Source organism: Miscanthus floridulus, chromosome 4, assembly GCF_019320115.1.
Source record: "Miscanthus floridulus cultivar M001 chromosome 4, ASM1932011v1, whole genome shotgun sequence".
In the NCBI taxonomy this organism is placed as follows: domain Eukaryota; kingdom Viridiplantae; phylum Streptophyta; class Magnoliopsida; order Poales; family Poaceae; genus Miscanthus; species Miscanthus floridulus.
Genome location: NC_089583.1, coordinates 120,440,011 through 120,461,871, shown reverse-complemented (window position 1 = coordinate 120,461,871; position 21,861 = coordinate 120,440,011). Strand labels below are relative to the sequence as shown.

The 21,861-nt window shown below is 45.8% G+C and overlaps 3 protein-coding genes across 4 annotated transcripts; all 3 read right to left on the bottom strand.

The window, feature by feature from the left end:
• Positions 1-204: 204 nt before the first annotated feature.
• On the bottom strand, positions 205-2,320 carry LOC136550567 (stress-related protein-like). Its single transcript, XM_066542177.1, has 3 exons — positions 2,129-2,320; positions 1,765-2,016; positions 205-960 (listed from the first exon to the last, which is right to left on the bottom strand). The coding sequence occupies exons 1-3, from the start codon at positions 2,171-2,173 to the stop codon at positions 475-477; spliced, it is 783 nt and encodes a 260-aa protein (XP_066398274.1). The 5' UTR covers positions 2,174-2,320; the 3' UTR covers positions 205-474.
• Positions 2,321-3,341: 1,021 nt separating this feature from the next.
• On the bottom strand, positions 3,342-11,493 carry LOC136550565 (probable histone-arginine methyltransferase CARM1). 2 transcript variants are annotated; one of them, XM_066542175.1, is made up of 15 exons: positions 11,012-11,493; positions 10,762-10,833; positions 10,153-10,261; positions 9,061-9,204; positions 8,846-8,949; positions 8,643-8,741; positions 8,493-8,562; positions 7,775-7,871; positions 6,820-6,874; positions 5,689-5,772; positions 5,169-5,246; positions 4,973-5,076; positions 4,686-4,858; positions 4,442-4,599; positions 3,342-3,770 (listed from the first exon to the last, which is right to left on the bottom strand). In XM_066542175.1, exons 1-15 carry the CDS (start codon positions 11,204-11,206, stop codon positions 3,690-3,692), a joined length of 1,623 nt encoding a protein of 540 aa, XP_066398272.1. In that variant the 5' UTR covers positions 11,207-11,493; the 3' UTR covers positions 3,342-3,689. The 2 variants fall into 2 exon arrangements, with proteins under 2 accessions (XP_066398272.1, XP_066398273.1); XM_066542176.1 differs by having other exon boundaries at positions 10,153-10,258.
• Positions 11,494-17,718: 6,225 nt separating this feature from the next.
• Positions 17,719-18,236, bottom strand: LOC136552900 (rapid alkalinization factor 23-like). The gene has a single exon (XM_066544475.1). The coding sequence runs from the start codon at positions 18,234-18,236 to the stop codon at positions 17,853-17,855; it is 384 nt and encodes a 127-aa protein (XP_066400572.1). The 3' UTR covers positions 17,719-17,852.
• Between the last annotated feature and the right edge of the window lie 3,625 nt (positions 18,237-21,861).

Here is a 21,861-nt window from a genome sequence, read left to right as displayed (position 1 = left end):
CAAAACGCCATGCCAGTATGGCACTGAGAGCTACGCACCACGCAGACACAACAGGCTAAGCAAAACAGATTCCCACCAGAAATGGCACCCACGGATAGGATTCTACGCAGACACCCAATGGCACACCATACCGGTTTCGCCCGTAACCTGACCAAACAAGATTAGCCAAACAGAACAACCAAACTGCAGCAGATTAACACGGGATTGCGACATCGAACGACTTTATATACAAAAGCAAGAAGCAGAGCACTTGAGCCCCACAAGAAGCAGAGCTAGTGGAACACAGCATCATCATCATCATCATGGTCCATGACAAATCGTTCCATCACGCATCTAGTACAACACACTACCATACCACCATCTTTAGCCCCCGGATTCTCCCTTCCTTATTCAGTGCTGCAGTTCGAGGTCACCACCACACATCATCATTCGGTAAACGACGCACTACCCTCCTGCCGGCATGACGCGCACAAACTACTGGGACTCAGCCAGCGGCTCTGCCTCCGGCGACGACGAGAACACCTTGGCGATGCGCTCGGTGGGGATGGCAGGGAGGTACTTGGCCCCGGCGTAGCCCCGCTCGGCCGCGGCGACGACCGCCCTGTTGTACTTCTCGGCCCAGTGCGCGGCGGTGGGCACGACGATCTGCGCGACGTGCGGGAACACCGGCAGGCCGTTGAGCGAGCGCCAGGCGGACACGGCCAGGTGCTCCGCCGCGGGCTCGTACCGCACGTACAGGTCCCTCGCCACGGGCTCCACGCGGCCGTACACGTCCCGCGCCACGGGCTCCGCCTTGGCGAGCGCCGCGCGGGCCGCGCCCTTCACGCCCGACTGCTGCGCCTCCGCCGCAAGCTCGCGCGCCACCTCCGGCACGCCCCGCGCCACCGCGTACGCACGCGCCGACGCAGCCTTCAGCGCGCCCGGTAGGTGCTTGTCCACCTCGTGCACCGTGTCGTCCACCTGCGGCCATTGTTGTTGCGCCAAGGTCAGCAAGGAAACGGAGAACACACAACACGGTGATTGCACAAACAGATGAACAACGATTATTGGAGTAATTATTACCAATAATAAGGAAGCCCAAGATTTAACACTTGCTAATTTGATTCATCGAAAAAACCTTGCTAATTCTATTGTCGACAATGGCATCGGGGTCTCCGCCGGGCGCAGGCTATCTCCGCCACAGCACCTTGTCCTTTGGTAGGACTCCAGCCAAAGCATTCAATATCTATTTGATATTTTCTCCAACAATAAGATTAAAAAGAATCATTTCTACATATTTAGATTATGCCAATCACACCACCCAAAATAGGTCTCGACACACGGTTATAGGCCGATTTTAGTTCTCTTAATATCCATTTTGAGACCGAGTGCGTGACTTGTTGGAGACAGTCTTAACATGCGCCGGAATCTAAGGAATCTGCCACCGAAGCCACCCCGCGCACACGGCCCCTCGAGTGTTGGGGCCGCAGCTCAGCTGAGCCGCACACAGCTCACCATCGTACACCACACACGGGAAGGAAAATATCTAATCGGCGACCAGAACCATCCATTCCAAATGGGCGCGGCGCAGCTGTGCTGTGCCTAGTGCCGTGCACCGCACGGCGGGAGTGGGTCCGGACGCCGGCGAGGTTCGTGAAACCGCCCCCAAGCGCGCGCAAAACCACGCGCACCGTGATCATGCTTGACGGCAACCCGGGCCAACGAAGGAGCAGGAGAGGGGGAGGAGGAGGAGGGATCGGTGATAGGGCACGCGACGCGCCTCACCTTGCGGTCGACAAAGGCGAGGACGTCGAGGGGCAGGCCGCCGAAGCGGGCGTAGACGGGGCCGACGACACCCTTGACGGTGGACTCGACGGCGTCGACGCCGGGGCGGAGCGGGCCGGCGTGGTCCTTGGCGAGGCCGTAGAGCCCCGCGAGGTACACCGCGGCCTGCGCCGCCGCCACCTGGACGAAGTCCAGGTACCTCAGCTTCGGGGCCCTCCTCGGCTGCTGCTCCACAACAACCTCCCTCTCCTCCTGTGGACGGCGCAACAACAGATCAGACCAAAACCAAAAAAAAAACTAATCAATCAACCTCCGAATTCAGGTCCGGATCGAGGCGAGGAGCGTAGGGAGGGATCACGCTTACCGCTTGCTGCGGCTGGGGGTTGGGGTTGGGCTGCTCCTCCGCCATCGCGCGAACCGGACGGGGGGTTGGTTGGCTTCTCTGGAACCTGGTCGGGAAACTGGGCTTGCGGGGAGGGGAGAAGAGAACTGAACAGGCGAGACGATACGATTCGGCTGCTTTTGCTTCGCTGGAAGAACGAGGAGACGGAAGGGCCGGAGAGGCGGGCTCTATAGGAGGCGGGTGTCGTCGTCGGGCCGTCCGATGCGTCCGCTCGATCGGGGCCGTCGAGGCTGCGCCAGAACACCCTGGAGCGGGGCCGCCACGTCGGGGCTCAGCTGTATCTTTTACTCGCGGAATCGCTCAGATCGATCTATGTGCACACCGCCTGTCCGTTTCGGCTGTATTATTCGTATGTCTTATAATTCATAGCTTCAATAGTATTTTTTTCTCACACCAAACTAACCAACGATACTTTCAGCCACCAGTGCAGCCGAAACTAACAGGCTGCACATTGGTTCAAGTTGGAGGGCACGGCTGCTGGTGGGCCCGGCTGGATGACGTGAGCCGATTATTATAAACTGAGTACGCCACCAAGTTCTAGAATTTTTTTCGGATGGGGACGCAGCGTAATTTTTTAAATAGGACCATTGATAGATTGTACTTTTTTTCTTGACAACATTGACAGAATGTACTTGAAAGCTGCTGGCAACGAGGAGACGACGTCAAGCTGCTGCTGCGGCGCGGTTACGAAGACTACTGACGAATTGTACGCAAGGATATCACCTTCAAAGTTGGTGGAAGCACGCAGGCTGGGACGGGGATATTCCATTGCCGGCGTTTGATGCACTCCGCGATCTACAGACCGTCCTGCGCGGACTCACGTGTGGGATTCCTGCTGCTTCTCCAACTTCCAGAGCCTTTCCTGCTTTACGGACGGCGGATTCAGATCGGATCCAGGCTTCAGCGAGCTCGGGCTCGGTAACACAAGAGTGGTCGAATTAGATTAGAGCCCCCATCAGAAATATCTTCATCACAACTTGCAAGCACTAAGCACTACTGGATCTCAAATTATGCCAGAAGCTACGGGCCAGGCCACGATGATTCCACATGCCTGGCATACCAACGGACGTTGGCACAGTAGGGACCAGAACAAACTGCGAATGGAACCAAACATACTTAAGATTTGGTGCATGCAGATACGACACGACAAGACGCACGAGCGGTATGAAGCCAATTGAATCAAACATGCTTAACATGAAAATAAATTAATTTCTAACAAGAATATATCAAACAACATACACCCGTCCTTGTTAGATGCCTTCGCTCTTCACTTTACCTGAAACCAAATACACTTTATAATTGCCTTTTTCGACTCCCTCGTAAGTAACGGAGCAGGCGCGACCGCAGTTAGCTGCAGCTGCACAACTCAGGAAAGGTCTCGTACACCTCGAACGTGATGTTAGCATTTGGCAGCTAACGCCTGACAACATAGGCTATGGAGCACTCTGAACTGTTGTACTTGTACAGACCTGAGCTCGTTGCTGGAATCAGAGCATACAAGTCGGGTTCTTCAGGCTGTCTACTAGTTGAGGCCGCAATCTTGGTCTACTTGGTCTATCGTGATGCCTGGGCTAAGCCCTTCCTGCATCTGCTGCTCTGATCCCTGTTTGCAAATATAAATGTTACAATAATAACATACGTAATGCAGCAAAATAATGCTGGTCGAAAGCTGAAATTTCGATTATAACTAGGGATGCAAGTTTTTTTTTCTCTGCCCAAAGAACCATAAAGCTGAAATTTCGATTATAACTAGGGATGCAAGTTTTTTTTTCTCTGCCCAAAGAACCACACGTAATTCTCAAGCAAAATATCCACCCAAATTCCAATAATGTACCATACCCCTCCACCCAACAAAACACAAACAAAAAAATGTGGGACGTGGAACCCTAATCATCAAATCATGACCTCATGTCAATGCCTAACCACAAGAAAAAAACTTTTGTCTATTGTGATGATCCTGGAGCAGGAAGAAGCCAGTGTTGCTATACTGTAGTACTGCAACATGTCCAGTATGATACGAACATCACAAGCATTTTCTAAGATTTTCCCTCAAGTGACTTGTAGTAATAAGAGTAGCACTACTATCAAAAGCCTTGTGTAGCTTTGAAGCACAGTACTGTTGGCCTGCTGTGCATGCACATGGGATGTACTGCACAGCAGGACAACAACCGAACTGCTTCAGAGTTAGGTGTAGGATGATGAACCATGTTCTGGAAGGTCAGAGACAGAATTTGGAAATAATAACCGCTGCTACAATGCGAAGGTACATCGTACCTGTGGCTGCAAAGATGGCAATTGCTGCTGCTGCTGATCTTGTGGCAACATGTAGGATTGCGGCTGAGACAACCTGTAGTATGGTTCCTTGAGTTCAAGTTTTCCAGTAGATGTCTGTAGGATACCGCCTTGCTCCGCACCCACACCCCACATTTTAGCTTCAAGTAAGAATCAAATGAGCATAAGAACTATAACCTTCAAATATACAAGACTGGAGAAATGGAAAATAGGGAGAGAGCCTAACCTGACATTGTCAAGTATATTGTGTAGCTCTGAGAACTATGGGCTACGAGATGAAGACGACCAGTTATTTCTTGACCAGCCATGACATACAATGGCTGTGAAAGCACACATCGCAGTTGGTACCAATGAGTGGTAGGGGATCCTGGAGCAGTGGTAAGCCACCTTTGCACAGTGCTGCAGTACAGCATAGCAGATTTAGAATAGCGGAAGACAAATCTAAAGGGGTGCTGCGACTCTGCAAATATTACTAGTCAACAGAATTTCCAGTATATACTGAGATATACTGACCTCCCGTTAAACAATACATCAAACCAACAAGCTAATCCATGAACTCTAGTGCCAACAGATGCTACAAAACTCAGAGGAATATCAATCTCGTAAAGCTCCTCTTCCTGGAAAAGAAAGATAAGCATGTCACATTTCCATTAAGCCAAGAAATCTATCAGAAAATTCACATGGAATTTAGATCTCATGCCATGCTTACCTTCATGCTAGTAAAATCAAGTGTATGATATGTTGGCGGAGAAATTAATAATCTTGGGTCAAATGCATCCACAACAGGCTGCATGAGAATAGAATAGGCATTTAGATTTGTCAAGGAAAAAGAAAGAGACACTCAAATTAATAAGACTCTTTAGCACAGAACCAGGCAACAGTAATAATAATAGAAGAAAAATCTTAAGAATTGTTCAATACAGCTATAAAAGTTCTGGGACAAATCATGTCACGTCAGTAATTGAATACAATTAGCGATTCAGTAGTCAATATACATATCTATCCCAATCCACGCCCACTGTTCCAATTTACAACGACATAGAAAGGTAGAAGAAATTACTAGTTTCTCATGACAGCAAAAGCAAGAACACATAACATATATATATATATATATATATATATATATATATATATATATATATATATATATATATATATATATATATATATATATATATATATATATATATATATGTTAACAATTATAGAATGGAACTGTGCAGTGTAACCTGTGAAAAGTATCCCTGGAATGCTGAACCATGTAAAGGTGTAAGATCAACACCAAAAAAATTGTGCTGCTGCCAAAAGAGAGCCTGCAAGAACACATAACCTAGATATTAGACAACACTACATGAGAAAGACCTGATACTGAAATATAGACACACATGAAGAGATCATGAGTTCACTAAAATAATGTATAATCAAATAAGAGTATAAGACATATCTTTTCACAACAAGATGGCAACATAAAAAAAAGGGCAGACCCAATGCCGGAGGCTCCCACAAGAGTGGGGTCTGAGGAAGGGAAAAACCGAGGCGAGCCTTACCTTGCCCCTGCCCCCCCCACCCCCCCCCCCCCACCCCCCCCCGCAAATCTGTGGAGAGGCTGCTTCGAACCCACGACCTGGTGACTCGGTGAGACAGCTCTCAGCCTCTCACCACTGCACCAGGCCTGCCCTTCTAACAAGATGGCAACATAAATAACAGAATCAATTATGAATAAGCAAAACTGCAAAAGTGCTGCCAAAGTGAAGTTGCCACATTAAAATATAAACATCCAACAAAGGTATCAAACATAGCAGTTGGTGGTGTGGTATCTTCCTATCCTACTTTGAAACCTAGGGGAATTTTTATAGCCATATTATTTTAATATTTGATGGATGGCTCATGGAATACTAAATATTGATGAAGACTTTTTCATAATTTAATTACCAAGACAAAAGATGAACAGAAAAACTACTGCAATTAGATAGGCTCAGAATCCCCGTGATTAGCCAGTAGTCTACTAGCCCACAGGTGTACTGTAATATTTGCTTTAGATAAGTTACAATGTCCAGTGATGCAGCACTGGACTTCAATCCTCAGTCTATGCAATACTGCTATTTGAAAAGCATTGTTCCTATTAAGTTGAGCCCAGCCCTACGCAGTTCTCATGGATAGGAAAGATTGAGCATTTCATCATTAAGAATGGGTGCTATTCCCTCATATATTGAGGATAAACAAAAGACAATATTCGAGAAAGCAAAAATAAAACTACAAAGATGCATTTTCATATGATAATTTACAGTAACATTAATAAAGCATTACAAAAGGGCATTATACAGCTATAGTGTAAGGAAAACCTAGCAATGATTTAGTACCTTGTTTGCCATTTCAACATAAAGGTATTCATCAGAAAATGGAGCCATGTGAATCCTAAAAAGACAAGAAGTATTGATGAGTGATTTGAAATACTGAAGTCTGAACAGAAGAACTTATGAACTATGTATGCCTCTGAGCTCATTATTTTTAACAAATATTGTTGGACTGCTTGTAAGAACATTAAACTCATAAAATATCCTGCAAAAAGAAAAGCACTTCCACGTACCAAAAGAGACCTATATGATCTTCTAATTATATTCAAATCCACCCTAAAGACTCTGAATCAGAATTAAGTGGAATCCTTTCAGTGTGGGGTGCCATTGGTATATGATGACCCCAATTCCACAAGTAAATGCCATCAAACAAAATGTCTAACTTGCGACTCCCAGAATCAATAGCAAAAACAACATAGTCACCACAGGCCTGACTACAAGGTCCAAACAGTATCTCAAACCTTAGGAAGTAAGGCAACCGCAAGGGCGTTACAGTAAATACATGTAACCGAAGCAGAGAAGTGCAGAGACTGATACAAAGTCGAAAGATCATACTAAAATGTACTTTTGTGACTTAATTTCTTGTCGTATGAGATATGACACAGATAATGTCTTGATGATTTATAAAGGCTTCAACATTTGCAATCCATGATCAAGAGAGCCACCAAACAGATATGTTGCAAAATTGCTCAGCGATAGAAGAAAACTGAACCCCACGTAAGGCTTAATCTAGGAAACAGGTAATACAGGTAGGAATGTAGGATGTAAACCAAGTACAGGCAGGACGTAAACTAAGTGCATACAATAAGTAAAAAAAAAAATCTATGAAATGGATAGAATTATTAATTAAGCACACAAGGAATAATCGTGCCAAAAGTTGATATGGCCTTTTTGTTTACCAGATGAATCAAAGACTAAGAGCAATTAAAATTTTGCATGTAATTCTAAGTGGCAAATATACCTTCCTGTTGTTGGAAACATTTTACCATCTGGAGAAAGGAATCTGTCTCTAGCTATGACATAGGACTCTAACATCCGCTCATTAACCAAAAGGGTTCCTAAAAGCATGGGAGTACAAATCAATCAATAATTGATAACACAGGAAGAAAAAAAAATGAAATCATGATATATTATTACTCTTCGTCGAGGTATGAACGAATTGTTAAAGATGCCATTTGGCCCAGTGAACAAAATCAAAAGAACAACTGGATATTTGTTTGTCATGAACATTGGAGTAGACTAAAACCAAATACATGATTCATCCATAATATTTAATCTTTGTAAACTTAAATATCGTAAAATTGTTTTGAGGAAGCAAGTTCTAGGCCATATTTCCAAACTCAAACAACAATAGCGAAACATTACAAATAACAGCTGGTGTAGCTCGGGCATGCAACTCTCCAATAGAGTCAATGAATGGTTCAGAACGCAAGTGATGTCGTTTTCATCTATCCTACAAGGCTATTACCAACAGACCACAGCCAATACAAAGGGCTCGTAAGATGAAGACAATTCTAACATAAAAAAAGGGTTTGCATAAGGTTAAACATATGATAACAACCTAACATTGTACTTTTCAATATCTGTGAATACTATAATAGATAACAAGTGATTAATGTGAGACATACAGGCAGAAGAAAAACAATCAGAACACTGAAGAAAATCAACGAGTGCCATACCCATAGGCTCAGAAATCAGTATGTCAGCTTTCTCTGGAAGCTCTACTTCCTCAACCTTGCCCTTGATGACCTATTCAAGATGGGGTAAAATATCAGTTGAGGGTCAAAGCTAACAAAAAAGGATACAGTTTCAAGGGATACAGAACAAACCGTGATCCGTTGTCCAAGAGACGGGTTCCCAGAGATTAGACGTTGAGCATGTTCAGCCATTTCAGATGCCTCAACTGCATATACATGTCTGGCACCAGCCTAACATTAACATACCAAACCACTATCTGTCAAGTCACATCACTGTATCAATCAAGCACAGAAGTAACTAGTAAGAGAGGCAATGTTGGAAGTTTAAAGTGCACCTGGGCAGCAAATAACGAAAGAATACCACTTCCAGCCCCAACATCAACCACAACTCGACCCTCAAAGTCAGATCGGTTTTCCATTACAGCAGCATAGTATGTTCCTGAAGGGAAAGAATGTGCACGACCTTGTCAGTATTAGTGCAGAATGTGAACTACCATGACACCCTGTGGATCGGAATAGAAAGAACTGAGAGCTTTAGGTGGTAAGACACCTGTCCGCACAAAATCTTGTAACATGTTTTGCTGATGTAATAGCTGGCCATAGTAGTGGAAATACATCTTTGCTGATGATGCCTCAATTTTTGTATTGAATTTGCTTTTCGAAGCAATTATTGATCCATTCTCCAGCCGCTCGCCTGTCACATAAGCAAAAATAAGCATTTTTGCCAAAAAAAAAGACAAAGAAAAACGTTACACCATACATACATCCATCAGTTTAAACGTTTTTTTTGGAAAGTCAAAATTTAAAATTTTTGACGAAATAGTTATTCAAATAACGAATTGAGCATACAAAGTTTGCATCAACAGATTCGGATTTAAAAGGAATTTTACGATGATGTTAAGCTTGTAGCATTGACAGTATATATTGGAAGAGAAATTGACAGTCAAATCAACTTTAAACTACTTTCACCTAACCAAAATACACCCGACATTAATGGACAGAGGGAGTCAAAGTCATTTTTCTGTGTCCGTTTTGGCATGAAGTCATGCAATAAGCATATCTGATGTATGTTTATCTTTTGTTTTAAAGTTCTGCATGTGCAGAGTGTTCATTCAACTTCTCCAATGCATCAAACTGCACACAGCACACAGTTTAATCTGACTGACAGTTAGTATCTAGTAGGTCTGTCTGTGGAGATGCACAGCAAAAAAATGCTAGCTCTGAAAGTGACCAAGAACATAAATTTATTTTCTCGGACACGCAGGAGGGCTGCATATCATTATATTATAAAAGAAAAATAGTGGAAAAGAACCCAAGTTCTGATTTCTAAAAATGACCAAGAACTAAAATTTCATCATGAAGGTAGAATTAGAGTACGTATGGACGTAAAATTCTGATATTTCACCAGATTGTAGGATTACATGAGCGTGCAAAAACACAGTGCAAGTCAGTATGACAGTATGTAGTCTGAAATTCACTAGTGCTCAGAGCAAATGCTTCAGTCTTTTATGATGCAAATACGGGGGAAATACAAATATGTTATGTCTGCGTCTATTAAAACTAACATAAGGTAATGACTCATAAACAGTGCAACAAAGCATACTACTGAAATTATCTGAAACAAGTCATGAAAAGGACAAACCAGCTTTTCCACTAATAACTTGGTGTTTCCATCGTTGAAAAGCTAAAGAGAAGGCTTTGCTCTCAGCTTCTGTCCTAAGAACAACCTTAATTGCTCTTGAAAATGACTTCTGCCTCAAAGAACTGAGAGTTAACATGTAGCCATTTAATATGTACTACAAGAAAGTTTTAATGTACAAGGACAAAGAATGATCTTCAGGTTCACATATAAGTTGTTAATAGGTCAGCAAGCATAGCAATGGAGTTTAAACACATGGAGCTTTATGTCATGTCAGAATATAGTAACCTTCTAGTGCTATTTACACTCTATTTCAGGAAAGTTAGCGTAGAAATAAAGAAATCATGCTTCTGTGAGAATTCAAAGCAAAGACAAATCCTTTGCAGGCATTGGGTAAAAAGTACCAATTCATTATTGCTATCCTGATCTGAAGCTACATCCACTTAGATTTAGAAGCATCGATCATTAAACATAATGAAGGGGGGAATGTACAGCTTTACCACCATCGAGCATTAAATATTAGTTATTATACAAATGTAAAGCGAGCTTGGAAGGACATATGCCAAGGAAACAGAAAATAAACCTGACAGAAACAGAAAATTAACAAATTACCTCTTCCACGCCAGCCTTAGCCTCCGACTCGTCGCACACGCACAGCCACTCCCTCGGTCCCAACTTGAATACCTGTGCAAAACCTAAACACGTGACTTCCCAAAACGTACGAAAGCAGCGGAAACCTCCCCAGAACCACACCAAATCAAGCCAAATCACAGGCAGAGGCAGCACAGCACACATACTGCGCCAACCCCTCTCCGGCTTCGCCCCGAACCCAAATCACATTCACCGAGATCACGGCGGCTACCTGCGCGTCGTTGAGGTCGATCTCAACCGTGGGCTCTGCCTCGGCCTTCCCGGCCTTCACGAGGCTGAGGCGCGGGGCACCGGTGGCGGCGCCGAGGCCGAACGCGGCGGTGCCCCCCTCGGCCGCGGGCGCGGCGGGGGCGGCGGAGACGTCGGAGAAGGCGACGTTGGGGAACAAGTCCGGCGACGACGTCATTGGGCCGGGACCGCCGGGATCAGAGACCGTAGCCGCCTAGGGTTTGGGGCCGCCGGGGCTAGGGTTTTGCATTGCGGGGGCGAGCGCTTGGCTCGCGAGCTGCCGCTGTTTGTACTCGTGGGTGGACTGGGCTGCGCGCGGAGGGCGGAGGCGACCACCAGCCCTCTTATGCGGGCGACGACGTGGACACGCCGCCGGAGCCCGGAGCTAGAGTTCGCGGGCGGTTTGGGCCCACGAGTCAGTGGAAGGTTTCGCGTGCGTGTCCGTCGCTGTTGAGACCGTGGGAGTTTGTTAAGCCCCCCGCGCTAAATCGGGTAATTTGCGGATTGGGCTTTCGTGACGTTCTGGGCGATTGGATTTGTTTCGTTGAAAGCCCAGAACACGTGTGGGCCATCGCCTACTTCCGGCGGCCATAGAGACGACGTGGCAAGCTACAAATGCCAAAGCTGGGCGGCTAGCCACACGGCAGACAGCTATTGGCTGTAACTGAACGAAACTGATCAGCGTAAAGTAGTTGGCTTGTTTCCTTCCGGCATTGATTGAGCTGCATAAGCCACCACTCTTCTTCTTTAGGCTCTCTTCAGTAGAGATTCTCTAATCTTCGATCTTTATAAAGCTGTTTTTCAGCTTCTGCGGTGAAACAGGACCCATGGAACAATTTTTCTTTAGAACTGTTTAGTTTCTCTTGCATGCACAGTTTTTTTTTTTAACAGTGAAGCCGCTTATGCTAAAATTTGGCTTATGCTGATTTGTTGTGAGAGAAAAACACTGTTTGTTGGCTGAAAAGTAGTTCAAGCGAACAGGGTGATTAACTTCTCCTCTCTCTCTCTCTCTCTGCTATATTCACTGAGAAGTTTTACCAAATGTTTTTTGAAAACAACTTTAGCTTTATCGGTGAAGCTATTTTATAGAATCGAAGAAAAACAAAACAGCTTCACTAAGCTCTACCAAACTCCTAACAGACCCTTAGGCCTTAAAGCACATTTAGACTCGTACGGTTTGTTGGTGAAGCTTTTCTGAAAAAAGGCTTTTTATAAGAGATTATAAATAAATGGAGAAAAATTACGATCAACATAAGTTTGTTAGACTCAGCTTATGCGTTTTAGTACAAAATAGACTGCCGGAAGGAACACTTATTTTGACAATAATAAGCAACTTATTGATGGTACAGTGTACGGTATAACTTAGCGTGTTTTTTGTTCTTTCAGGATGTCCAGTCCAGGAGACTAATACAAGATTAAAAAAGTAGCTGAAGATCCCTATGGATAATTTGCCTCCATGGTTGGATCAGGATCAATAAGCATCTCCAACTGACGAGTATTTGTTCCAGCATCCGCTAATCTGCTATATAAAGAAAAGAAAGAGAAAACATTGGTGAATGACATGTCCTCTGTCTGAGCCGGGTCAGCCGCTAATCATCCAAGTAGTGGAACAGCAGTCCCTGTACAGCTTGTATGTCATGCTGTCTGCCTGTTTGCAGCTCTTGCCAACAACCTCTAACGTTGATATCGCTAGCTGCCGCTGCACAATCGTCGAGAAAAGGCAGCCGGCAGATTCACAACCGATCGAACTGAAGCGACCTGATTTCCGCGAAGGGAAATCCACAGAGTCGAAGTGTATTATGACCATTGTAGATCATATTATCCAATTTTCAGTCGAATACCACATCCATACAACGATAATATCAGAGTACATAAAGTGCGGAATTACATAAATTATTACATCGCCGCATTGGCGGAATCAAAAGTAGCATTCATCCAGAATGGCTTGAAGATAAGATCGCTAAACTCGATCGTAGGCACGAACCCCTCACCCGTCAAACTCCTCGAAGCTATACTCCTCAACAGAACCTGTGTGCCAAAATTTATCAGTACGATTTGTACTAGCCACTCCCACCCTATGAGCATTGCTTTGTGGAAATTGGATGCAAGTTGGATATAATCAAAAGGAACCTATAAGGCTGGGGTTTTCTATGTTTTAGCATATCAAATAGTTGGTCAAGTTTTAACACCATTCCCACACCCATTTCACCCTATTCCCGTCCAGAGCCAGGTTTCGATCCTGGGATCGATATACCACCATCCACACTATCACCATCCCATCTTTCAGTCGACAGGCCAACTCCCTCTCGGCACTGTCTCAAGGCCCGTAGCCCCTGGCTACGACCGACACTCTCTCACGGGGGAAGAAGAGAAGGACCCATCTCACTATCTAGTTTAAGCAAAACCCAGAAAAGGTCCATGGCCGATAAGTCGGCACATGTATCGATCGATCAACCAATCATACACTCTGCAGAGGTTTTACATAACCACAAGATCTGCCTTCTTCGCTGACCGTCGTCAACTAGGCTGATTCCGGCCGCTTGCTGGCCTAGGATAATGCCATTCTACCATTTAGCCCTGGTACACCCCAAGTCTAGTCTGGGGTGGCTGAAACTGTGAGTCATGAGCTGGGTCCACAACGTCTCCATGAAGTCTCGGAAGGGTGTGGGGGAAATCTTCCGCGCCCCGTACCTCCTTACACTGTCCGCTATCAACCTAGCAGTAGTGGCGATATCCTACCAAGTAGTCCGGCCGTCCCGCACTATATAGGGCGAGTGATACATAAGACCTCCCGGTGAATCTGAGTACTAGTAAATCCTTAGGGATGACCAAGCCAAAATGTCTTCATCAGAGTTTCCATTTACCGTGCCACCACAGCACCTCTACCTCAAGCTCCTCCCATCACAGGTTCATACCTAGGGCCACCTCATATACCATTTACCCATCACAGGTATCCATTTCCAGGGGTGCCCAGGTAGCACCCCATGGCAAGACTTGCCCTAGGCTCGTCGTATACTCCAACTTGATCGACACAACCCTCACCCTCCACGCACCCAAGTCACACACGCAACACTTTCTCCATAGTTCAGATAACACCAGCTTCCACCACGCATCAATGTAGTACAAGCGTAGTAGAAGTAATAAGCAGTGAAATATAGCAGCAAGCGTGTGACTTAGCCTAACAGTAGGGTGAGCAGGGGTAAGGTTGCGTCAAGATAAAAGCCATCAAGAAAGCATACTACCATGCAAGTCCTATTATAGTGTGATTATAACAATAAAGTAAAGCAATAGCGGTTCTATATTAGCCATGCGTAATAGCTGCTACGAGGTTGGGTGGGATGTGGCACCTTCAGTGTAGTCGTCTCCATTCTCCTCACGGTACTCACGATCCTCGTCCGTCTGGTTCTCCTCCGAGTCTGCAACGTTCGCATTATAGTCGCGTTAGCGACGTCTATAGAATAGCACAAAGAAGCAATGAAAATTCAAAAGAGCCAAATGCACTCAAACATGGGTTCATTGCGTAAAGCTCGATTTTAGATAAATTTTGGTCCTGGTTTCGTATTTTTCTGAGGTCGTATGAATTAGTTATGAATTTCTGAAGTTTAAATCATCTCTGAAAATGGAAAAAGGCTGAATTAATCCTGGGCTGACACGTGTCACGCTGTGACTGGTCCACGTGGCATGCTGACGTCAGCATGACATCATCGGCTCGGCTCTAAGCTGACAAGTGGGGTCCTGCTGGCGTCAGCATGACATCATCAACGTCATCGTTCCGACAGGTGGGGCTAGGGTCTCTTGGGTCACTGACCTGTGGGTCCGGTCAGAGTCAACGTCAAGTCAATGGGTGAGTCAACGGGTCAGGGTCACTGACGTGTGGGGCTAGAGCTTTTGACGTCAGCAGCTGACGTCATCGTGACGTCAGCATGACATCACCTCGGCTGTGTTGTTACTGACAGGTGGGACCCGCGTGACATCGTCATGATGTCAGCATGACGTCATTCACTGACGAGTGGGTCCAGAGTCCCTGTGTCACTGACATGTGGGGCCAGGTCAACTGTCAACGTTGACCGATCAACGGTCAACCAGGTTGGGCCTCGACTGGGCTTTGGTGGGCCTGGACTGGGCTGAATTTGGGCCGGCCCGGCCCGGACACGTGGCGTGCTGTGGTGCTGCCACGTCATAGCCGAGGGCCTCCAATGGGCTTTGTCCACCGTTCGGCCCACGCCGTGTGGCTCACGGTGGACTCACGTTCACGATCCATGGATCGTTGGCTGGTCTTCGATAGACCGAGTCCACCCACCTTCCCTTTTGGCTTAGCCTACGTGCACCGAGTGCAGGCGCGTGCGGTCAGCGAGGAAAGCCCTCTGTTTCCATCCCCGGCGTGCTCCCGCCGGTGGTGTGCTCACCGACGTGATCCTACGGCGGCGCTGGCGTTCGATTAAGGTGGGGAAAAGATTCCCCAGGCCATGGCGAATACGATGGTGGGGTCTAGGTGGCGACCGGGGCTTTCCAGGGCGTTGGCCACGATGGTCGGTGGCTTGGTCGTGGCGGTGCTCGCCGGCGGGGCAGCTAGGGGCTGCTCCAAGGGTCTTGGTGCCCCATTCCTGTTCAGACTGCTAGCGGGCGACCGGGACAAGTGACGACGGCGACCTTTGGGCGCGGCGGAGTCCGCACACGGTGATGGTGCACGGCAGAACTCCGGCCGAGGTTCGGTGCTCGTGGGTGGGGTGCTGTGGTCGGCTAACAGGGTCTCGGTCTACGCGGCTACCCTCCGGGGCATCCTAGTGGTGCTACGGCTGTGTCCTAGTCCGGTGAGGCGGCCGGGTGCGCAAGCGGTGGCCGCGCCATGACGGCGGCGTCGGGAGCACGGCATGCGCGTGCTCTACTATGGCGTCCAGGGGCTAGCAGGGGTCTCTGCAGCGAGGGCTCACCGTTGGTGTCGAAGGCGAAAGGATGGCGGTGCAGTGGAGGGTCGTGGCCGTGAAGACGGAGGCAGTGCAGTGCCGACCCGCGACGACGTCGTCTTCGGCTCCGACGACTTCGGCAGCACGCAGGTGGCTCCGTTCCTCCTCTCCCGATCTCCTTCTCGGCCCCCTTCTCTCGGTGCGGTGCGGGCTGCTGGGCCACCAAGCGGCGGCGGTGGCTGAGGAAGAGGCTATGGTTCCAAGGTCTTTTATAGCCGAGCTCCATGCCTCCAATGGCGATCGGCATCGTGTGGTGGGAAGGCGCGCGACGCATCCGACGGTGGCGTGAGGTTGCGTGAGCGCGGCGCAAGGGGGAACAAGGGCCATGCCTCGGGCGTGACCCCCTGGCCCGCTCCTGCCAACGCTGTCGGCCTTCGGCCGCGCGGGCGGTTGAGGCGTGGGCGCGAGGAAGATGAACATGAAAGCCGACAGGTGGGGCCCGGCGGGCAGTGGCAGCAAGCGAGCGGGAAGGCGCGCGGGCGTGAGCAGCGCGCTGGGCTGGCCGCGCGAGTTGGGCCGGCCTGCTGCTGCGCGCGCAAGCTGGGCTAGCCGGCTGCTGCCCGCTCTCCTCCTTTTCTTTTCCTTTTTCTGTTTTATTTTTCTTCTCCTTTGTTTAAATTCAAATTGATTTGGAATTTGAATTCAAAATTGGTGTATCTTATTCATTTGGAGTTTTTAGATATGAGGCCCACAAAATTCTCTTTTATATATTAGGAATTTTATTTAGCTATTTTGTATAACAAAAATAGGTGTAGTTTTGTTATACAAAAATAGAATTAGTTTTCTCTTTAAACATTTATTCTTTGGTTTGAGTAATAATTACTTTATGGTTTATTTCTTTAAGGGAGTTGTTAGGCATTACATAAAATGAATGAAAATCCAAATCACCTTGTGAGTTAACAATGTACGCTATGTTTCATTTGTCAGTATTTAAATAAACATGATTAACAAATGACATGCCATGCTCATGAAATTGTTTAGTTGGATTACAACTAATGCAACACCTAGGATTGGCTCCTACAGATGTCACTCAACGTTGTATGGGGTAACAATAAAAGTTTTGTAGTTGTGATTTTTTTGTGTGTGGATTTTTGGATTGTTACACGCATCACTGGGATCAAAGCTGGTCGCAGGGAACAAACGAACGTGAAGACAATGCCACACCGCTTTAGTTCCATTGCAGTTGCTCGTCATAGCCAACTTGGTTAACTAAGCAGTCAAGGGCAGAGATCGTCTGGTTTTCACCTTATGGTGGAGTGTGGGATAAGCACCATGGATCTGTACTAAACGACTATACTCATTCGAATGTTGTATTCTTTTATTTATCTATAAAAAAAGGCAGAGATCGTCTGAGCTCAGAGTACTGCATTTTTCTAGAATGAATGTTCGGTTCTGTTACGCATGGGCATGGCTAAGTGAAAAGCTGAAGTGTTGGTCTCAAGGAAACCTGGCGTTGCAGAGATGACATCAATCACCAAATACAATGCGCAAAATCAAGCTGTCCACAGAGCAAAGACAAACCAGCACCATCACAAAAAGCAGACACACATTGCATAGCATCGATGGAATAATTAATCTTGAATGCTGTAAGAATCAATCAACTTATATTGGATATGCTCATACACAAAACCCATCACACAAAATACAAACGTCATTCTTAATCTTATCACAAGAATATTGCAGCAAATGGTAAAACCTCTGCTCTGTTCAGTTCCTTCTGAATCAGGAAGATCGAGAACGCAAAGCACCATCGAAAGCAAGGAGGGCGCGTACGTGCAAGCAGCTAGCGGCGGCAGTGGCAGAAGTGGAACACACAGCTAGCTAGCAGCCTAGCAGTCTCGCTCGCTTCTGGCTGCTGGCTCAGCCGCGGCACTGCGTGATGGCGGAGCAGCCGCGGCTGTAGGGGTTGGCCTCCGCGCCGGGGCGGCAGTTGTAGTAGGACGCGCCGCGCTGCGAGCACGGCACGCTGTCCCTGGACAGCGCGGCGTAGCTGATGAACCCCGTCCCCGTGACGACGTCGACGATGCTCGTGGCGTTGGCGTCGTCGAGGCCCGTGGCGTTGGCGTCGTCGAGCCGCCGCCTGCCGCCGAGCTTGCTGCCCAGCCCGAGCACGTCGTCGTCGTCTCCGATGAGCAGCTCCGTGCCGGCATCGGCAGCGAGCGCGTAAGCCGACGCCGACGCGGCGGCCACCGCGAGCGTGGCGACGAGGGCGACGAGGAGTGGGGCGCGCGAGTGCCGTGCCATGGCTCGTCGCAGTCTGGCGGACGTTCTGGGAATCTGGGCGTCTCTCTTGCGTTGAGCTGTGAAACTTGTGATGTGGTCGGCAACGGCAAGGGCGCGCTGCGCGGAGAGGTTTTAAACAGAGGACGGCCGAGGGGAGGAATCATTTGGACAGGTGGGGGCCTCCAGCTGCCATTTGACTTTGGGTTTGGGGAGCCCCAACCCCCCCCCCCCCCCCCCCCCCCCCCCCCTCCCCTTGCTAGGAGGACTGGGCTTCCACTAACAGGATATATGTTTCCCCCCAAAAATAATTCTTCCAATCATATCATATTGTCAGTTTAGCATTGACTTCCACCAACGAGCTAAACGTGTGTTTGGTTGCTCTTCCTAAACTTTAGTCGCTGTCACATCGGATATTTGGACACATGCATGGAGTATTAAATCTAGACTAATTATGAAACTAATTGCATAATTTATGACTAATTTACGAGAATTTATGACTAATTTGCGAAACGAAACTTTTAAGCCTAATTAGGCCATGATTTGACAATGTGGTGCTACAGTAAACATATGCTAATGATGAATTAATTAGGCTTAATAAATACGTCTCGTGGAGTACTGACGGATTCTATAATTTATTTTTTTATTAGTATCCGAACACCCCATGCGACACCCTCATGTGACACCTCTTAAATTTTAGTCACTAGATCCAAACACCCCCTAACATTTCTTGCATTCGCCTTTAATAATGTAGAGTTCCTTTCGGTGGCGGAGCTAGACAAAATTCAAGGGGGGTGTGCTTGCCTTACGGATGCGTAGACTTTTATGTTGAGGGTGCGAATACGGTGAAAATTTAACTATAATCATTATTTTTCTTTTTTGCGTAGGTGCGGCTGCACCCACTAATGACAACATAGATCCGCCCATGGTTCCTTTGTAACACGAGATTTGCATATGAATCGTGCAGAAATTTCACATGAAAAATACAGGATTCAAAAAAATCGTGTGTTCCATTGCTACCACAGAATGATTTTTAAAGGCACCACTGATTTATACCAGAATTGGCTCAGTCAATAGTCGTGATTTCTGGAGAGACAGATAGAGGCGGGTGGTGTGGCTACCTCTATAGACCCATTCTAGCTGTCTCCGAAAAGAGGTTCGTCCCCCATAGGTCATGTTTGCTTCGTTGAAAAAGTAAACCGAAACAGTGTTCCGGATGATTTGTTGTGAGAAAAAAAACTATTTCGGCTGAAAAAACAAGCTGAAAAAGACAGATTATAAGAGAAGTGAACAGGGCCATAGTTGGCCTATTCGTTGGTTGATTTCTGAGTTGATAAGCCGGCTAATGCTAATTTATTGTGAGAGGAAAACACCGTTGACTGGCTGAAACCAACAAACAAACAGGCTGATTGTTGTATAATCTTTTGGCTTAAGCATTGAGCACGTGATCTTTCGTACCTCATCTGAAAATATAAATTATCATAAGGTGAGTACTTTGAGCAAACATGCCTCGTTAAGCATTCAAGCATCATACAAAGTGACATAAAATCTCCTACAACTAAAAAGAACAAAGTGTAGATATTTTTTGTGCGACATTTATTTTGGTTTGTCCGTCTGCCCAAGCCTACGATCCTATGACATCTCACGCATGCTGCGTCTTTTGGTGTGATTCTCCTTGATTGAATATTGCCTGTCATGTGATAGAGGAATCACGATAAAATAGGAAGTAGAAAATTATTGTGCTATCCATATACACATTGTATGTTTGCATGCACCAGCATACATGGCAATGAGCAAAAGAAAAGAGAATTAACACAAAAGAAAAGAGAATTAAGATAAAAGGAACATCTTTGCACTTCTGAGAACCTTGTCAAATCTGCCTACATTTAATTACTTCTCCTCTTTGCATATGCAAAAGGGGTAGCTTTTTCCTCCTCATTTGGTTTCATGCTCATGTGTTCCATCGCCCTCGCTTGTTGTTTCTTCCTGAAATTGCATTTGGGTCTGTTCATTTTGAATCCTTTCCCCATATTCTAATTAAACTACAAAATTTTGAATTAGGATATGAGGTAAGACATGTACAACTAAAAAGAACAAAGTGTTGATATTTTTTGGTGCGACATTTGTTTTGGTTCGTCCGTCTACCCACGCCTGCGATCCCACAACATCTCCTGTATGGTGTGTCCTTTGGTGCGATTCTCCATGATTGATTATTGCCTGTCATGTGATAGATGAATCACGGTAAAATAGGAAGTAGAAAATTGTTGTGCTATCCATATACACATTGCATGTTTGTATGCACCAGCATACATAGTAACGAGCAAAAGGAAAGAGAATTAACACAGAATGATAGAGAATTAAGACAAAAGGAACATCTTTGTATTTCTGAGAACCTTGTCAAATCTGTCTACATTTAATTACTTCCCCACTTTGCATTTGCAAAAGGGACATCTTTTTTCTCCTTTCATTTGGTTTCACGCTCACGTGTTCCATCGCCCTTGCTTGTTGTTTTTTTGCTGAAATTGTCCTTGGGTCTGTTCATTTTGAATCCTTTCCCCATATTCTAATTAAACTACAAAATTTTGAATTAGGATACAAGGTAAGATATGCAAACAAATATTTTAAAACTACCTATAGAGTCCAAGGAACTTAATAAATAAATCCTTCTGGAGGCAATGCAAATTCTCTCTAATCTTTCATTTGGTGTAGTTAGTGTTATCATAGTACCCGCATATATTCATGGGAAATAATTCGTGGACAAAACGTGAATACTTTTTGGTGCGACATTTCAACATGGGTCCATCGTCCTACCAATATCCTTAAGGCAGATCACATAAAGGATAAGAGTCCCTCTATGAGATTGCTCACAAAGACTCAATCTTATATCTAATCATGGTAATGTTGAATTGCTTTGCATCAAAAGTATCGACAATGATAAACCAGGACATAGGTTTTAGTATGCATAGTGGAGGAAAACTCAACCTTGGCCTTCTCAGCAGCTTTTCTGAGCCTTTGTAGTGCTAACTTGTCCTTACTCAGATAGTCAAGAGGTGCACCACTAAGAAAAGTGTCACCATTGGTTGCCTTGACCTGAAAAATATGTCGAAATTAAGAATTACAACACCTAATTCAACATCTTGGAACAAACACTCAAGTAGATACCTTATTCTACAATATATGTCTGTGTGGAATAGTCCTAAAGCCACACATATTTATACGATGAGTATATCATACTTTGTTTTAAAATTTTATGAGAGATTTTTTAAGACACGCAGTATTATCCATGCGATAGGCACTAAAATTTACATATATACTCGAACATGTGTGTACAAGATTATATGGAGATGCAGTGAAACTTATTCATGGATTTATTGGTGCATGAAAGAAATGGATATCAGAGAATTCTTTCTACCGATATAAAATATTATCTTAGCCATATCACGAAGAAGTCTATATAGTAGAGTTTGTGAGCTTGCGACGCCGCGCTCTCAGTGACTGTGTTAATTTCATGAACTTTGCTTTTTGAATTAAATATCACTTTAACGTCGGTATTTAATTTAACAGTATTGTTATCTTATCGTGTGATCCGTGTGTTTTTAGTATAAAAGATTTAGTTGTCCCATAGCAACGTACGATCACGCTACCTAGT

Coding starts and splice junctions, on each gene's coding strand:
- LOC136552900 (XM_066544475.1), bottom strand. CDS start 18,236: ATGGCACGGCACTCGCGCGCCCCACTCCTCGTCGCCCTCGTCGCCACG.
- LOC136550565 (XM_066542175.1), bottom strand. CDS start 11,206: ATGACGTCGTCGCCGGACTTGTTCCCCAACGTCGCCTTCTCCGACGTC. Junction 8,950..9,060: donor ACAAGATTTTGTGCGGACAG/GTGTCTTACCAC, acceptor CTTTCCCTTCAG/GAACATACTATGCTGCTGTA. Junction 7,872..8,492: donor ACTGATTTCTGAGCCTATGG/GTATGGCACTCG, acceptor CCATGCTTTTAG/GAACCCTTTTGGTTAATGAG.
- LOC136550567 (XM_066542177.1), bottom strand. CDS start 2,173: ATGGCGGAGGAGCAGCCCAACCCCAACCCCCAGCCGCAGCAAGCG. Junction 2,017..2,128: donor ACCCCCAGCCGCAGCAAGCG/GTAAGCGTGATC, acceptor CGCCGTCCACAG/GAGGAGAGGGAGGTTGTTGT. Junction 961..1,764: donor TCGCCTTTGTCGACCGCAAG/GTGAGGCGCGTC, acceptor CAATGGCCGCAG/GTGGACGACACGGTGCACGA.